The sequence below is a fragment of the Euprymna scolopes genome, chromosome 9 (assembly GCF_053919585.1).
Source record: "Euprymna scolopes isolate OS-2025 chromosome 9, ASM5391958v1, whole genome shotgun sequence".
Lineage (NCBI taxonomy): Eukaryota > Metazoa > Mollusca > Cephalopoda > Sepiida > Sepiolidae > Euprymna > Euprymna scolopes.
The window spans coordinates 10,448,341-10,466,387 of NC_136490.1; the positions used below are offsets into that span (position 1 = coordinate 10,448,341).

The window sequence follows — 18,047 nt, forward strand, 5'->3', positions numbered from 1 at the left end:
GAATAATAAAGGTCCAAGGATAGACCTCTGAGGCACTCCCACATTTATATCATATTGTTTAGATGTACGACTGTCGAGGGCAACCAGAGTTTTTCTCTTATCTAAGAAGGATTTAATTATGTTAAGTATTCTTCCAGTGATGCCGTATGATCTGATTTTCCTGAGAAGACCTTCATGCCATGCCCTGTCAAAAGCCTTAGATATATCTAGAGCTACCGCTCTACCCTTTCATGCTTTGTCCAGTGAATGGTATATACGCTCAGAGATTACAGTTAGAATATCTGCTGTGGAACGGGCTTGCCTCCATCCATATTGTTGATCGGTCAAAAGTTTAGCATCTGTAAGATGATGGACTAGAGCTTGGTTAATTATGGACTCAAATATTGTTGTGAAAAGTGGGAGGAGGCTAATGGGGCGATAATTTACTGGGTCAGTTCTTTCGCCAGAATTCTTGAAAACTGGTACCACAGAACAGTTTTCCAGCAGTTCAGAAAGCAAGGTTCATTAAGGCATTTGTTGTAAAGTTTGGAGAGAATTGGAGCTACTTTGACGGAGCATTTTTTAATAGTACATTGTGGAGTGATTTTCAGATCATCTAATGTGGTTTCTTACCGCAAAGGAAAATCAGGGAGGGAATGGTTTACTGGGTTCCATGTAGAGTTTGAGACTAACCGACTGGCAAGCATGTTAGCTTTCTCGGTTGCTGAGCAAACGACCTTATGATTGTTGGATAGTGGGGGAATTGTTGATTGCCTATTATTTACTACACTGTTATAGATTTTCCAGAAATCATGGGTTCCTAATTTTTTGTGCTTCGATGTGTTTTTTGGTGGTTTCAGTAAATTCTTTTTTTTTTTTTTTTTTACACAGAGATCACTACTTATCAAGGCCCGGAAGCCACTCAGGGATAAGGGTTATTGCAAGTACATTACGTTAGTGAGGAGATTTGATGAAGTGTTTACTTAAGGGGGCGGTTCATTAGGAATTTGTTAACATTAGACTTGAAGACATCCAAGTTGTAGTCCGGAGGGAAGCAGGCAGACGGAACAGAGTTCCACAGGCGTGCAGTTCTAAGAAAGAAGCTTTGTTCATGAAATCTGCGTTTTGATTTAGGCACAGATATAGAGTGGGGGAAATTTTTCACAGTAGATTCAGCTAGACGGGTGTTTTTCGTGAAAGATTGGCGAGGGGGGACAAGGGATTGGAGTTCAGACGAGCACCTGCCATGAAAATAACGATAAAACATAAAAAAAAAATAAATTCTATCTTAGCTATCGCTATTTCTTTCTTACAGTTACTTCTAGCTTCTATATACTTCCATCTGTTTGAAATGGACATGTCAGTGAAATCTGCAGTATGCATGTAAACCATTGGGAGAGTAGGGCTTGCTATAAAATTTCCGCATGGGAACATGTGCTTCAATTGCTGTTTTGAACCATTCAGTTGTCTCATTTGCGCACTATTCAGCAGGAAGAGAAAAGATATTTCTCCATAGGGCATTTCTGATGAGATCCCAGATGACTTCCCAGTCATAAATGCAAACCTTAAGGGAGGAGGCAAGTTGATTTTGTTTGAACCTAAGCCTGGTTTAAGCTTAATATTTGATTGTACTGTCTTTTTTTTTTTTTTTTTTTTTTTTTTTTTAAGAGTTTAAGTAAGAGGATACTAAACAAGTGGTTATGCAGAATACCAGACATGCACCACAAGTAGACCATCAGCTGACCTTTCATCTACTAGGATTGTGGCCTCAGGAAAGCCCACTGGGGATGAGTGCAGGGCCCATTTCCATGCGCGACATGGCACTACAAACACCCCGACATTATACAACTGTTGATGGAGCAGCTGCTCTTAGTGCTACCAAAGAGTTAGGGCACCTGTACTACATGTCGGAAACAGCAGTCAGGAAGTGTCAATCTGGTACCCTAAACCCATCAAATGATGGTCAACCCAATCTAATTGCACTGGCATATATGGCACTCAAGCACTCCCAAGTGCCCAGTTAAGAGGGATGAGATGTGTTGGGAGTGGAGAAAACGGCATTCATTGCCCTAGTCAGGAAACAAGATCTACCACTGAGTGTTTCGGTCGAATCCCTGTGATAGTACCTCTGCAGCTGGCTAATAGGCAAAGAAGGAGTATGGAAGCTAGCCGATAGACAGAGCCTATCTACTCCTTAAGCAGTTTAGGTTTGCAAACTGGTAATTTTTTTTTTTTTTTACATAGGCGTCACCACTTATCAAGGCCGATAGGCCACTCAAGGATAAGGGTTAAAGAGTGTAGAGTAGTCAAAAGGACAATATAGTAATTGATAGTAATGGAAGTTTGGTAAATTTGTTAACTTAAGTGGAATGGCTCATCAGAAACTTGTTCACATTGGACTTGAAGACAACCATATTATAGACAGCTGGAAAGCAGGAAAACGGAAGAAAATTCCACAGGCGTGCAGTTCTAAGAAAGAAGCTTTGGTCATGGAATCTATGTTTAAGTTTAGGCACAGATAAAGAGTGTGGAAAATTATTGATAATGTTTTCAGCTAGTCTAGTGTTTCTTGTGAAAGTTTGGCGAGGGGGAACCATAGATTGAAGCTCAGTCGAACACTTTCCATGAAAATAACGATAAGGCAGAGAAAAACTCGCAACATCTCTTCTGTGAGATAAAGGTTGCAGCGAAGAGAAAAGGACATCTCCCACCAGGTCATAAAGTCTATTTCGAACCCTATCAAGGCAGGACAAGTCTTTTCTAGCAGCTCCTGCCCATATGTGGCAACAGTATTCCATCCTTGGACGTATCTGGCTCTTATATAGATAGAGAATTGCATCAGCAGTGAGATATCTACTGGATCAATAGAAGGATCTGACCATTTTTCCAGCGGCCTTGGCAACAGATTTGATGTACGTATTCCATTTAAGATCAGGAGTAAAGGTCAAGTCCAGAAGCCTGTCAAAACTTGAGGCCTCCCAATGACGAGATCCATTTATTTTAATTGATGCGAGATGGAGATCAGAACGTTGATCATGTAAAAATAGAAGCTTGGTTTTAGATGCATTAAAAGTAACCAACCACTCCTTTCCCCATTGTACAACGTGATCAAGATCAGAGGAGAGAGAATTGGAGAGAACTTGGTCGTTTACTGTCTTAGATGTGCTACCATAGATGGTAGTGACGCCAGCAAAAATGTCTACGAATGATATAAGGATGTGATTTGGAAGATCATTAATGTAGATCAAGAAAAGAGTTGGGCCCAGGATGGACCCCTGAGGGACTCCAGCATTTATACTGTGAGCTTCTGATTTTTGCCCATCAACTACTACTCTTATGAACCTATCAGAGAGAAATGATTTAATAATTGAGAAAACATTTCCAGCTGTACAATAGCTGGAGATCTTGTGAAGTAAAACTTTATGCCATACCCTATCAAAGGCTTTTGATATGTCAAGAGCAATTGCCCTAGAAAGGTTGCCTTTGTCGAGAGATTTGCTAATCCTATGAGATATAGCTGTAAGCACATCTGCTGTAGATCTAGCAGAACGGAAACCATATTATGGGTCACTAAGAAGGTTATTTTTGCTGAGATGGTTGATTACTTCTGTATTTAACACAGATTCCAGCAACTTACTCATGACGCACAGGAGACTTATTGGCCTGTACTGAGAGGGGGATGAACGATCACATGAATTCTTAAATACAGGGCATACTGATGAGATTTCCAGGGTGATGGGAAATAATTCTCCTTAAGACAACGTTTAAACAGTTTTGTAAGTATGGGCGCTAGTTCTGGTTGAAGCTTTTTAGTACTATAATTGGAATACCGTCAGGGCCGGTTGCTTTACTGGAATCAAGGTTTTTGATTAGCTTGGCAACATCACGTACAGATATTTGTATATCACATAGTGTGTTTTCTAATACAGGAGGAAATATTGGGGGTTGGCGGCCTTGGTCGCAAAGGGTAGAATTGGCTGCAAAGTTCTTGGCAAAGAGTTTGGCTTTGTCTGATGCTGACGAGATTAACTCGGGTCCATTGATGATAGTTGGGATAGAGCACACGTTTCTGTTCAGGATTCTGTTTGCTATTTGCCAAAACTGGTGGGAACCAAGCCGCTGCTCAGCTACTTTGGACTTGACGGACTGAGCATACAACTCTCTTGCGTTCTTTATTACTTTCTTACAATGGTTACTGGCAGTCCTGAAAGCGACTTTAGTTTCCATACATCTATTACGTTGGAAGCAGTGGAAAAAGTGATTTCTGTGCGCAATAGCAGCAGCACATTCTGGAGAAAACCATGGCTGGCTGTTAGGTTTTTGCTGGAACTTTTTCGAGGGTATGAAATTGTCTATACCTACAATTAACCATTCTGTCAGGTCTGATACTATAGACGACACAGCCTTTTTAAGCATGGAACGCAGAGGAAGATCCGATATAAATGTACGGAAACTATCCTAGTCAGCCATAGTGTATCGATATACTGTACGATGGAGAGGTACGTCTGAGGACTTATTACATTTCATTTTTATCTTAATTGATACAACTGAGTGGTCGGAAGATCCAAGAGGAGACAGAACGGAAACTGAACATAGTTCAGGGCAAGTTGTGAGAAAAAGGTCTAGGAGACTTGAATACTGGCTGTCATAGTTGGGCACACGGGTGAGTTTGTGAACAATCTGAGTGAGGTCATAAGCAATGGAGAAATCATGACAGAATCTCCCCTCATCATCGGTCTTGTTTGAGTGGGTCAACCATTCCACATTGTGGACATTGAAGTCTCCACATACGTGAATGTTAGCTGAAGGATACGCTGATAGAACTTGGTCAATTTTCTCAGATATGCTTTGAAAGATAGTAACTCCACTGTTATGGGGGGGGCGATAGAGAGTAAATATAAATGCCGTAGTGTGATCTAGTGCTACTCGGAAGCACATATAGGGTAAGTTAGGATCTTCTCTGGTGATGTCCCTACCACATGGAAAGCCATCTTTAATATAGGCACATATTTCATGCCCATGGCGATCTTGGGGGTCAGATTTGGAAGTTATGTTAGAGTATCCTTTAATTACGAACTCATTTAGGGAAATAGTCTGTCCAATTCTAGTTTCGCTTAAAAATAAAAGGTCTGGTTTAGTCTCCTGTAATTGGGCTTCAACCTCTGGAAGGTTACAACGTAGACCCCTGATGTTGGAGAAGGAGACATGGTAGTGGGGGTCTACGTTGGAAGTTTCAGATCCGGGTTTAATCATGTATTTTTTATTGAAACTTGTCATGATGGAATTTTGGAGTTTGTGGACTAGGTCGTCAGACTTGCTTAGAGCAGGACAGAGAGGGGAAGCAAAAAGAGAAAAGTAACGAAGTTTGAGTCACCAACTCTAGGAAGGTTATCATTCAAGACTAGAAAGGCCTCCCTCCCCTTAGGTTTAGTTTCAGAGTTTTCTTTCTCCTAGACGGATGGCCTGGAAAGATCTATGGGTCCATCAGCACCGAGAGGTTTGCTCCGTGCCTGGGTCCTAATCCAGGTATTTCTGCGACCCTGCGTGGGTAATTAATGTTACTGGGTTAGTTTGTAAAGGTTATATATCTACTGAAATGTTCTTGATAAATTTAGCTTTAAAATCATCTCACTTTTATTTAATTTATATTATTCAATAGATATAAGTCTTGGTATTTGTCCAAAACTTCTGGAATACTGTTTATTTTATCAGACATTTTGTCTTAAAGTTTGTCAGAAAAGCCTTAGGGGAAAAAACTTTGATTAACGCACATTTAGTATAATAGATATATTTGGCCTGTTATTTTAGAGAAATCTAGTGAAAGATCTCACAATTTATTATTTGCTATCGTTTAACTAAATTAATAATTAATCAACCTACTAAAATAAGAAAATAACTCTTACAGAATTTGGCATAGTTTTAACAGTAAGCATACCTGCAAATTGAATATAGATTTAGTTGATGCATTTTACGATTTTACAAGACTTTGTGTCCTCTACTTTAAATAAATTATTTTCTATGTAACATCTTTTTTATTCAAATGAATCCGATCCAAAAATCCGAAATGGATGGAATTAAGTTTTTGAGCTCCTTGGAAAATTGATTAAAATCTCCACACTTTCTCTCAAGAGCAGGTAAAATAATGAGGATATAAGTGTTCGTTTATTTATTTTGGAAATAGATTTCTGTCTCAAGAGACTTGGAAAATAAATTGATATTTTCAGTTTTCGAATGCGATGCTCTTTCTACCTGAGATACATTTTTCATCTCTGCGATCACCGCGATACTTTTGAATTTATATTTTCCATGAAGATGTTTTCCGATCATCGCCATTTCCCTCTCTTAATTGAAATGCTAAGTTACCTAGTACAGCTGTCATTTAAAAATTAGCAAACATTTTTCATAAGTGTATAAAAAACTATTTCATGTTTGCTGTAAGCGAAAAATACACCCCTACGTGAATTCTTTTTACACAAGCTAGAAGCAATTGGTGTGTGTTATTTTATATTTCTATGTTTTATCAACAAGTACAGCACATTTGTCAGAAAGAAATAATTAAAAAATAAATATTACTTGAATTATTCAGACTACTGTTCTTATCTTGAGTGTTATTATTCTGGTCGATGTAACCTCCAACCTTCTTCAGGTGTCTCTTGTCAAACTCGAGAATCGTTCTATTCAATTCAGAAATCTACATGGAATTTGAACACTTTTATCCCACGGGGTAGCATTCTCTCATTCCATCAGCTATGACTGGATGGAGTCGTAAGTAAGATTGAGCCTGAAGAGTAACGTTTAAAACTGAATTTTATCAAGTACTCTATCCACTGTTCCAACAAAATCCTGATGTGAATTTTAGGAGCTTTTAATTTCATTGCAACATGTTATTACTATGTATATATGTATATATATGAGAATGTGTCGGTCAGCTAATTACCATTCACTATAGGTCTCTTCAGGCGATACAGCTTACAGCTTATACAAAAGCAAAGTTTGCAATGAAAATGTCAGGTCTTCCTCGTCACAGGGACTTAACATCAGGAGGTTTAATCAAATGTTGTGAAAAATAAGATTTGGTCGTATGTAAATAAAATCCAATAGGGGTGCGGATTTGAGTCCATGTTTAGATGTAGAAATGTGAAAAGATGGGGGGGGGGTTAAGAATCGAGATAGAGGTAATAGAAGACTAGAAAGAATAGTATTTCATATGCGTGTGTGATAGTCAAATCTTAAGCATACTAGTATGTATACAAATAGTAGGGAATTTGGATTTGCTAATGGGTGTCTTAGATTAAATCTGGTTATTCAGTTTAAAAATGCCTTTAATTTGACTAAAATCTTTACATAGTCTGAAAATGTACGACTTATACCACTATCATTCCCATTAATTCCTATATCTAAACATGCCCAAATCCGCACTACTTATATAAAAACAAAGAGTATACCTGGCTCTACTTCGGTATTGAGCACTCTTCTATTAACCTCGTTAAACTTCATTGGTTACTTAACCTCTTTAAAACAATAACTTCAGATTATATATATATATATATATATATATATATATATATATATATATATAGTAAGTTATAAAATATCTGATATATGTGGGCTATATATATATATATATATATATATATATATAAACAAACTTCATTAAATATTCCAAAGTCACAAAGTAATCACTAAATTCTTTAGATATTTATTGTTGCGTCTTACACGTATTCCATTGGATGGCTTGGATATACATTTTTTGTGGATTAAAAGGAAAATTAATGCTAAAATAAATTGGAAACTTTCAAGAATCAAAAGAGGAAACGTTAAAAAAATTAAAAACCTAAAAAATGAATAAGAAATCTTACTTATTACAAATAATATTGAAACCTACTGATATGAAAATAGTGTACACAATACAGAACCCCCCTCCCTCTAAAACAATTTTTTTTTCCTGAGGAACGAATGTAATGATTGTTATATTCATACCATTCAAATAAACACGTGCATACATAATAAATGCTCTGCAAATGTAAATCCAGGTTTATTAAGCTTAACTGTGGCAATTTTGAATAAATTTATTGAACATATGCAGGAGTATATATTTGTTTACAAACGTGTATGTATGTATATATATATATATATATATATATATATAATAAAATAAAATAAAAATTATGTCTCAGCAGTCGTATGAAAAACATTTTTTTCTTTTATTAATATTATTGGAATTTTCCCCTTTTCTTTTCTTTGTACATATTTGTGAATTATTCCATGGATTTCGGCCTTTTGGATTATTTTGGACCATCTTCCAATTTCGTGATTTCCTTAGATTTTACTTGTGCAAATGGAAACTCAATTAATTTTCTTGGAGTTATATTTTTAGATTATACCGTCATTGGATTATTTACCTTTCACCAGACCATCCATTCAAGTGTAATCACCTTTTTCTTCACCATATACCCTCTGCTCCACTTTTTGTTATCAAGTAAGATCTTTGACTTACTTGTTGTTTCATCAAATACTTTTGTATGCAAAATCGGATCCCGCATTTTGCTAATTCCTACCCTCTGATGAGAAGGAAAGTATTTCTTTAAAACTCCGCGGATTAAGGACTATCCATTTATCAAATGTTTCCTTTTTAGATTAAATATTTTTAACTCTTTTTCAAAGTGTTTTTTAACATGTTTTATTAACTGTTTGATCCTATATATATATATATACATTATAGGAAAGTCGGAGGTTACATCAACCGAGACGTTGTGTAAATAACACAGAAGATGATAGTTTAAATTATCCAAATAATACGCATAATCAATCCTCATCTAAAAAAATCTAGAACCGATATTTACTTTATTAACAGTTAATCTGGGATAAATATTAAACGCCTATAAAGGAAAGTATTTCTTTGAAACTCCGCGGATTAAGGACTATCCATTTATCTAGTGTTTCCTTTTTAGATTAAATGTTTTAAACTCTTTTTCAAAGTCTTTTTTAACATGTTTTATTAACTGTTTGATCCTATATATATATACAGTGATGATCATATTTATTGGCACGGTAAAATAAAAGTTAAATTTTGTCTAATAAATTCTAAAAAAGGGATTAAATTAAAGAAAATAACAAAGTATATTATGTATTTTTAACTGGCTTTTCCGATGCAGCAATCGGATTTTAGAAAAAATAAATAACAAAGGAACAACAAACATAATTGAAAAAAACCCTTGTTCAAAATTATTGGCACGGCTTTGTTTTTCTTTTAGTATCAGTATAATATCAATCAATTTCCGGTTTACGTGCTTTCTGAATATTTTTATAGCCATATTATGCTTTTTTAACGCTAATTCAGTGAATAATTTTTTTCAGATAATTTTTAGATAGCGATTTATTTAAACTATTATAAGTGACTAAATTATAATTTTCAATCGCCATGGTTAAAACTAAGGAACACAGCGAAGACGTCAGGAAGCTTGTTGTAGCATGCCATACCAATGGGGAGGGCTATGATAAGATTTCAAAGAAGCTAAACCTTCCCAAATCCACTGTTAGAGCCATAATAAACAAGTTCAAATCGCAAGGCCACGTTATGAGTTTAGAGGGTAGAGGGAGAAAAAGGATTCTTTCCCCAAGAGATGAACGGAAAATTGTTCGACAAGTAAAACAAAACCCAAGGATCTCTGTTGGGGAGATTGTTGATGAACAGAGCACCTCTGGAGTGAATGTATCTCGACATACAGTTGGTAGAGTTTTGAAGAGAGCTGGTTTAAAAGCATGTCGTCCGAGAAAGACTCCCTTATTGAAGCCTATGCACCTGAAAGCAAGGCTAGCCTTTGCAAAACGTCATATTGATAAAGATGTTGCATTCTGGAAACGTGTTCTATGGACTGACGAAACGAAAATAGAGTTATTTGGCCATAATAAAGTGTCTTATATTTACAGAAAATCTGGCGAAGCTTTCCTGCCTAAGAACACCATACCCACAGTGAAGCACGGTGGAGGCAGTTTGATGTTTTGGGGATCCTTTGCTGCCTCTGGACCAGGGCGACTTGTTAAGGTCACAGGTAGCATAAAAAAGGAAGATTATGTTAAAATATTGGATGAAAACCTGAAAGACTCTGCTAAAGAGCTCTCACTTGGTCGTCGTTGGTGGTTCATGCAAGATAATGACCCAAAGTATTCGGCTAAACTGACTAAGAAATGGCTTGAGGACAATCATATTAATGTTTTGGAGTGGCCATCACAAAGCCCAGACCTTAATCCAATTGAAAATTTATGGAGAACATTAAAATTGAGGGTAATGCAAAGGAAGCCTAAGAATCTTATTCAATTGGAGGATTATTGTCAGGAAGAGTGGGCTAAAATTACTACTGAAGAGTGCAACAACTTGGTTGTAAACTATGAAAAGCGACTGAGGAAGGTAATCAAGGCCAAAGGCTATACAATTGATTATTAAATAAATCGTGCCAATAATTTTGAACAAGGGTTTTTTTGCAATTATGTTTGTTGTTCCTTTGTTATTTATTTTTTCTAAAATCCGATTGCTGCATCGGAAAGGCCAGTTAAAAATACATAATATACTTTGTTATTTTCTTTAATTTAATCCCTTTTTTAGAATTTATTAGACAAAATTTAACTTTTATTTTACCGTGCCAATAAATATGATCATCACTGTATATATATATATATATATATATATATATATATATATATATATATATATATATATATATACATTATAGGAAAGTCGGAGGTTACATCAACCGAGACGTTGTGTAAATAACACAGAAGATGATAGTTCGAATTATCCAAATAATACGCATAATCAATCCTCATCTAAAAATATCTAGAACCGATATTTACTTTATTAACGGTTAATCTGGGATAAATATTAAACGCCTATAAAGGAGGGCATGTGATAAAAGATGATACGAAGGAAATAAGTCATAAAAAAGAGTACAATTCTAATCATCGCAACAAGAAAATGCACGTACTTTTCATTTCAAAGCGTAAAATGGAGCACTTGTATGATTTTGGAAAGCGAGTCTGACAGAAACGAATGGCGACCGAAGCATGTTGTAAATTAAAATCAACGGTAAAATTTTTTATAATTTTAATACGGCATGTGCACATCTGTACTGCAAAAAGCGGAAACAATCGATGAAAAACGACCATTTCTGAATTAAAAAGAGATTATAATTAATAAATGAGCCAAAACCAGGAATGTCATGCCGAAAATTGAAACTAAATTTTGCAATTAAAATCTGACTTTAAACAAAACAGGAATAAAAGAAAATCAAATATTCTTTTTTTAAATAAATGCAGTTTGATTTTTTTCATGATGCTTTAGAAAAAATATTGAAAAAAAAAAAAATTAAAACGATAAAAAAATATACAAAAAAAAAGATAAAATATTAGAATTTTCTCTTCCTGAACTTTTAGCCAAATCACCACATGCCATGCAGTTCACAAAAAAGCAAATGCAATTCCAAATTTTAAATTGTTTATTAAACTAAGCTCTAAACGCTATGCGGGTAAAAAATATATTTATAAATCGTAACGAGAATCATTTTAACTTCACATATGAAAGGCTACGAAGACAGCCATGCGACATGTTTAAAAATAAATTTGCTTTTCATTTTGTAGTAAATCCTTAATTATTTTTTTCTGTCCAATGGGGCATTTAAGCATAATGTTGATTTTTTTAATTTTTGTTTTATTTTAGTTGTTTTAATAGGGAAAAATCCATCTTTTAAAGTGGGATACTTTGGCTGAAAACAATGTTACACAGGCCAAGGTTTGCTCCTCCTCTGAATGAAGACAAAAAAGATATACTCTAACTATTGCGTTATAAACCTCTAGCAAATCACATTCATGAACTATAGCCTATACATTCGACATACCTATCCAATCTACAACTTTAGCAGTACAAATCTATCTATATATCATCTATATCTAATAAAACTGATTGCTCAATTTTAAAAGTTGGTCCTGAATAGCATTGAAACTGACAAATCGAACTCTATTTCTGACTACCTAATTTGCATTTGCTATTGTTGTACGATGTTATTTGCAGTAAATTGGCATACTTTGTTAAAATTTATTAAAGCTACTTAATAATCCCGTCTCGCAATTTGATATTCATAAAAGAAAAATCAGCTCCGAGGAATAACTATTATTCTTTTAGTGAAAGTTAACTTTCAGTTTAGACATTGTTGGTTTTGCTACACCTAGTGTTTATGTATGTGTAAGTATATATATTAGTGATGGGACGATTCCAATATTTTCCCGATTCTGATACAATTACCGACTCCGATTCTTTATAAATCTCTGAATATTTAATTATAAAGTTGTATTTTTCGATTACCGTAAGAACACATTAAATATGCATATATTTTCCCAAACACACGTAAAACCGACGACACTAATGATATACATGGTTATAAAGAAGTTTTATTTTTTTAAACTTGTGTTTTATAAATCAATGCATACAAAATGTCTCCATAGCTATTGATGACATCTACCAATATTCCCTATATTTAATCTTTCTTCGAGGTCATCATATTTTTAAGAGTCGGGTTATATCCCTATTGTTTCACTTTCATATTTCTTTGCATGCAACACATTTTTACGAATGACTGCATTCGGCACTGCACAAGCCAAAAGAGTCCTGGATATGACCTTAAACTATATTCAATGGTGAGGCCCCAGCTTGCGGGCTTTGGGGAGTGTGGAGCCACCCTTTAATTGCCGTTGCTCCCAGGTCCACTCTGACCCGGAGTGGTAGTACCTGTTAGGGTCCCAACTATGCATTAAATAGAAACAGACTTGAAAAAGAACAAATATATTCTATTAAAAAATTGTTCTTCAAAATCACTGGATTCGGCATTAAATAACCTGAAAAGGGTTGATATGCCATAAAACAATCAAACAAGCCAAAAGGGGTTGATATAGCATAAAATGAACCAACCAACCAATTTATTTGCTTAAAAATTAACCCTGACACTTATTTGCAAAAAAAAAAAAAATCTCAATTAACTTATTACCAAGCTAGTCAACACTTCAAGAACACATTCACAACAAGTGCTCAACTTTCAATAACCCAGTAGTAGTTGATGCGCTATACAACCAAATCAAATAAATCAATACACACAACACATCCCCAAACTTTACTGACCAGTTTGTATAGATTCTTTCTTTGTTGACTACAGTAACAATTTGCTGGTTAAAACTGCTAAACAAAAATATAATACAGCCGTCCATTCTTGTTATACAGGAAAACTAAGATTTATAAATGTGTTTATTGTTTTTGTTTTTTTATAGTTTGTGTTTTCGTTTTTTTTTTCCAGTGGCCGAGACTCCTAGGGAGCCAAATTTCATTGTACCAGCCCGGAATGTTACCGTTGTGGCTGGTCGAAAGGCTATATTACCCTGTTCCGTGGAATACCTAAAATCACATAAGGTAGGTTGAATTTTAAACATTTTAAATGTTTTTACACAAATTGTAAAATACTTTTTTTCTGTCATGTTTAGCACAATTTTCTTATTTTTTTATGAAATTTTTTTCAGTATTTACTTAGACAGTGCTTGCTATGTAAGTAGAGCTAGGTAGTAAGTTTTCAAAAGCTGAATAGCAATTAAACTGCACAAAATTTTCTTTTTTTTCATCATGAATTTCATGCAATAGTTTGAAGAATCCTCATGAAGAAAAACACAGAATTCTGAGTACGTTGTCATACATATTTTCCAAACTTATATATATATATATATATATATATATATATAAGCATGAGGTGCATTCAATAAGTTTCCAGACTTTTTTCGTATGGGCACTTTTATTGATAATACACAAATGAAACTCTAGTCCCCTTTGAAGTAATCTCCTTCGGCTGCAATGCACTTGTACCGTTCCAACAACTTATAGAAAGCCCCATGGAATTACTCTTGTCTGAGCGTGTCAGTGAGACTCATTCCAGCCTCTTCCATCTCAATTGTTTCATAACGACAGCCTCTAAGGTTTTCTTAGAGCTTAGGGAATAACTAAAAGTCACAGGAAGCAAGGTCTGTGTGTACAGTTCCCACACTGACATCAAACTGTAGATTTATTGTCTCTATAGACACACAACGGTTCTTATCCACGAAATTCTTTATTTGACCAATCAACTCTGATTTTCTGACTTCCTTACTCCTCCCACACCTCTCATCATCCCTCTCAGACTCCCGGCATTCCTTGAATCTCATATGCCACTCAAAAACTGATGCTTGATTTGTGCAAGATGATCTAAAAGCAGTCTGAAGCATTTCCTATGTTTCTGTGGCTTTTTTTTTTCCAAATTTAAAACAGAATTTTATTGCATATCGTTAGTGTCCTCACGTTCAGATTGCATTTTTGAAATTCAATAGCTGTGACAATCGGGCTTTAGAAGGGTGTATTCCAATTCCTGCTGTAGCTATTCATCTGAACCTGAAATCCTAAAAACTGTTCGGTCATCTCATAAGATGTGAAGCAATAACATACTGAAGTTTCAAGCGTCTACGGCAATTTTAAGTATGGAAACTTATTGAAAGCACCTCATATAATTTCATTGAACAAGAGTTGGTATTAACTCTGATCATACTGTAAGAAATTTTAACTGGTAACAAATGTTAAAAAAGTATATAAAGATGCAAGTATGAAGATGTAATCAAATAAAATTCAATCAAAGAAGTTGTCTGAAAATTATATATATATATATATACATATATATATATACACAGATAAAATAATCCCGGTGTAGATTGTGCCAACAATCCGGTAAGTCTTCCTGTTTCTAAAATAGTGTTATATGTATATTTTGTTTAACTATTTTATCCTTCTCCAAGGACTTTGTAAATTGTGTTTTTGGAGTATTCAGTCGAACAATAAACTTTGATTGTAAAGTTCAACTTACAGTTTTAATTTTCTTCCTCTTATAATAAGCTCTACTCTCTATTGTGTATTGAGCTTTTTTAATCGGTTGGGATTAAATTATCTATATATAACTACTGTTATTTATATTAGTTTGAAGTTTACCATTGTATATATCTGGTAAACACTGCATCCTTTTGATTTCATTACTATATATATATAATATATATATATATATATATACTAAATTTACTCACATAAAATTAATATACGAAAGTATAGATTTATGTGTAAACTTTAAGTATTTACTTCAAAAGTGCTCAATACGTAGGTAGAGTTATTTAGTAATTAATAAAATATATATGGCGATTAAGCTACACTGAATATTCCGCGTTTCATCCACTCTAGGACTCTATCTATATCTAGAAGAGGAGCATATAAAAACGATAAACAACCACAGAATTCGCACATAAGCCTGAAGAGTTCTAGAGTGGATGAAACGCGAAATATTCAGTGTAGCTTAATCGCCATATATATTTTATAAATTACTATATATATATATATATATATATATATATATATATATATATATATATATATATATATATATATATATTACTTTGAAATAAAACTTTTCAATCTTGTATTCAAATACAAATATTAATAACACAAAATTCGAGTGCAAGAACTAGATAGGTAGTTAAGTGGCAATTACTTTCTAATGACGGCTAATTAGAAAAAATTAAAATGGAAATTTTCTCAAACGAAACTCAATCACAGAACTAAAGTCTATTTCAGAATGCATTTTGTCAGATAAAAATGTAGAGAAAAATTTCTTAAGGAAACAAACGTTGATGAACTCGGCTTTAGTATGAGAATGAACGAATATGTTGAAGCTCCAAGAATCACACAATACTAAATGCCATATATAGGGAAAACTACTACCTTAGTTAACTAAACTGCATATGTACATTTGTATATCTGCTGAGTACTGAACACAGGTGATGATGTGATCAGGCATCGTAAATTATCAAGCAACATTACATAGCAACATGATTCAAAATGTAGTCACTGTTTTATCTAATAACGTTTACATTGAAATGAAATGTTAAAAGCAGATAAGAACAGGAATTTCATATTATTTGGATTTATGAGCACATGGAGCACAGGTCGGAGATACAGAATGCATCTGAGAGCATTCTCAAAATTCGATGTTTATGAAGGTGACTTTCGTCTCATTGTTTAAATAACTTGGCTTATATGGAGGCTCTGCTCACCTTTGACACAAACATCAGTGCAGAATGACTAAGAAACAATGTAAGTGCAGTAAAACTTTATCTTATTTCCTTAAATTTATTAAACTTTATTACAGTGTTTATAAACAATAATCATTATGTTACAACTATCGTGGTTGTTGAAATGAACATAAGATGATCTGATAGCTGAGATGTTACACTTAATTTTAAAATAAACGTTAGGCATCTATCTCAATTAGTTCTTGAGATACATGCGTTATAAAGTCGTGAACCTTTGAACCCGTTTTCAGACTTTTTTTTTTTAAAATGATGCTTAGTACCGTATAATTTTGGGGCCATCATATTAATATGGTCTTATGGCTGTATTTATCTCGTGTCAGTCGTTTGTGTTGAATCAGTGAAGTATTTTGGGTGGATCATTCTAGACATATTAAATGACTATTAAAACGTTGCTTTGTTCGATACTGATCAATGGCAGAGAACTATTACTCCATTTCCACTTTTTAGTCAAGTTCACTTGAATCAATCGCAGTGACATACTAGTTCTCAATGGATCATTGAAGTTAAGCGACGTTGAGCTTTGTCATTATTAGATGAGTGACCATTTGAGAATAACAATCGCTGCAGTTTTCTCTTATCAAATATAACTCAAAGATAAGGGTTAGTGAGTGTCAGGTGAAACAACATCGTGATTATTGGTGATGGTGGAAATTGTGTAGAAATTATTTCAAAGGACGATTCAACTTGAACTTGTATACGGTGGACTTGAAAACGACCATGTTATAGTCAGCTGAGAAGCAGCTCTGCAATATTGTGTTCCATAAATGAGCAGTTCCTTCCCCATGTAACCCCCCCCCCCACACACACAAAAACTGAAAACATCAGCTCACCTAACTGGGATATAAATTTAACTTAGGACCACCGGTGAATGTAATATTCCCTATGAACTTCCTTCTTCAGAGGAAGCAAACTTAACCCGTTCAGGGTGAATTCTGCATCAGAGACCTATGTGTGTCCTGTTTGCAATATAAACATTCTTTCATTCTAGAATGTTTAATATTTTCCATTGTCTATTGTTTTGCTTCTTTACCCGATATTTCTCACATATTTCTGATCCAATTATGTATTTCAACAGGCAATAGTGAAAAGCCTCGCATTCCACAAATGGAATGAATTTGTGTATGTGTAATCTATTGAATGTCTCTCTTCACAGGGTCACCTGCCAATTATTCAACACAAATATTTTTTCAACTTTAATAAATTCTCTGAAAAAGTGCAATTGTTTCACTATTCAATAATTTACAAAAAAAAAAAAAAATTGAAAATTACTTAAATGCTCCGAAATATTCCATTAGATAGATCCCAAGGACGTTTTTGTAAATTGAATATCAAGGAAATATGTGGGGAAACCCTTAATTCTTTGGATTATTTATGTTTACAATGTATGTTCGACTTTCTTCAGGTGAATCGTAAACGTGAGAAGCTTCTACAAAGTGGAACAATAAAATTGTAGCCCTAAAGAAAACAACACTACAGCTTTATTTGAAAACTTTTATTGAAATTATCAATTCAGGTAACTTGATTATGTAGTAGAGCTGACACTCCTTCTGAAGCCAAGCCTGGGTCTCTTTGGATGTCCTGCTGCCACATCCAAGGTCTGCCAGCAGCCACCTGATTGCAGCAGGGGATCATCACATTCTTCAACACATCCTGGTACACTTTGGCGTTGACTTTCAAGCCGACTTCAAAGAGGTAACGTGGCATTATGTGGCCCTCACTTGAAACCACACCAAAGATCATAACCGTGTCCAGAAACTTTTTCATCACCCTGGTCATGTCCCTGTTATTCGTGGCAATCCAGTGATGCATTTTGAGGGTGCTGGTAATGGTCCTCTTGTCATGACTTGGATCGGTAGAGAGCATGAGTTGTATAGTAG

The 18,047-nt window shown here is 34.6% G+C and overlaps 1 protein-coding gene across 16 annotated transcripts in view; it reads left to right on the forward strand.

Annotated features, from left to right (window-relative positions):
• Positions 1 to 18,047, forward strand: part of LOC145284430 (lachesin-like) — a 1,332,212-nt gene that overhangs the window by 1,056,318 nt on the left and 257,847 nt on the right. For all 16 annotated transcript variants that reach the window (XM_080133226.1, XM_080133240.1, XM_080133228.1 and 13 more), the window contains one exon: positions 13,317 to 13,429. In XM_080133226.1, coding sequence (XP_079989352.1) covers positions 13,317 to 13,429 — 113 coding nt within the window. The remainder of the gene's footprint in view (positions 1 to 13,316; positions 13,430 to 18,047) is intronic.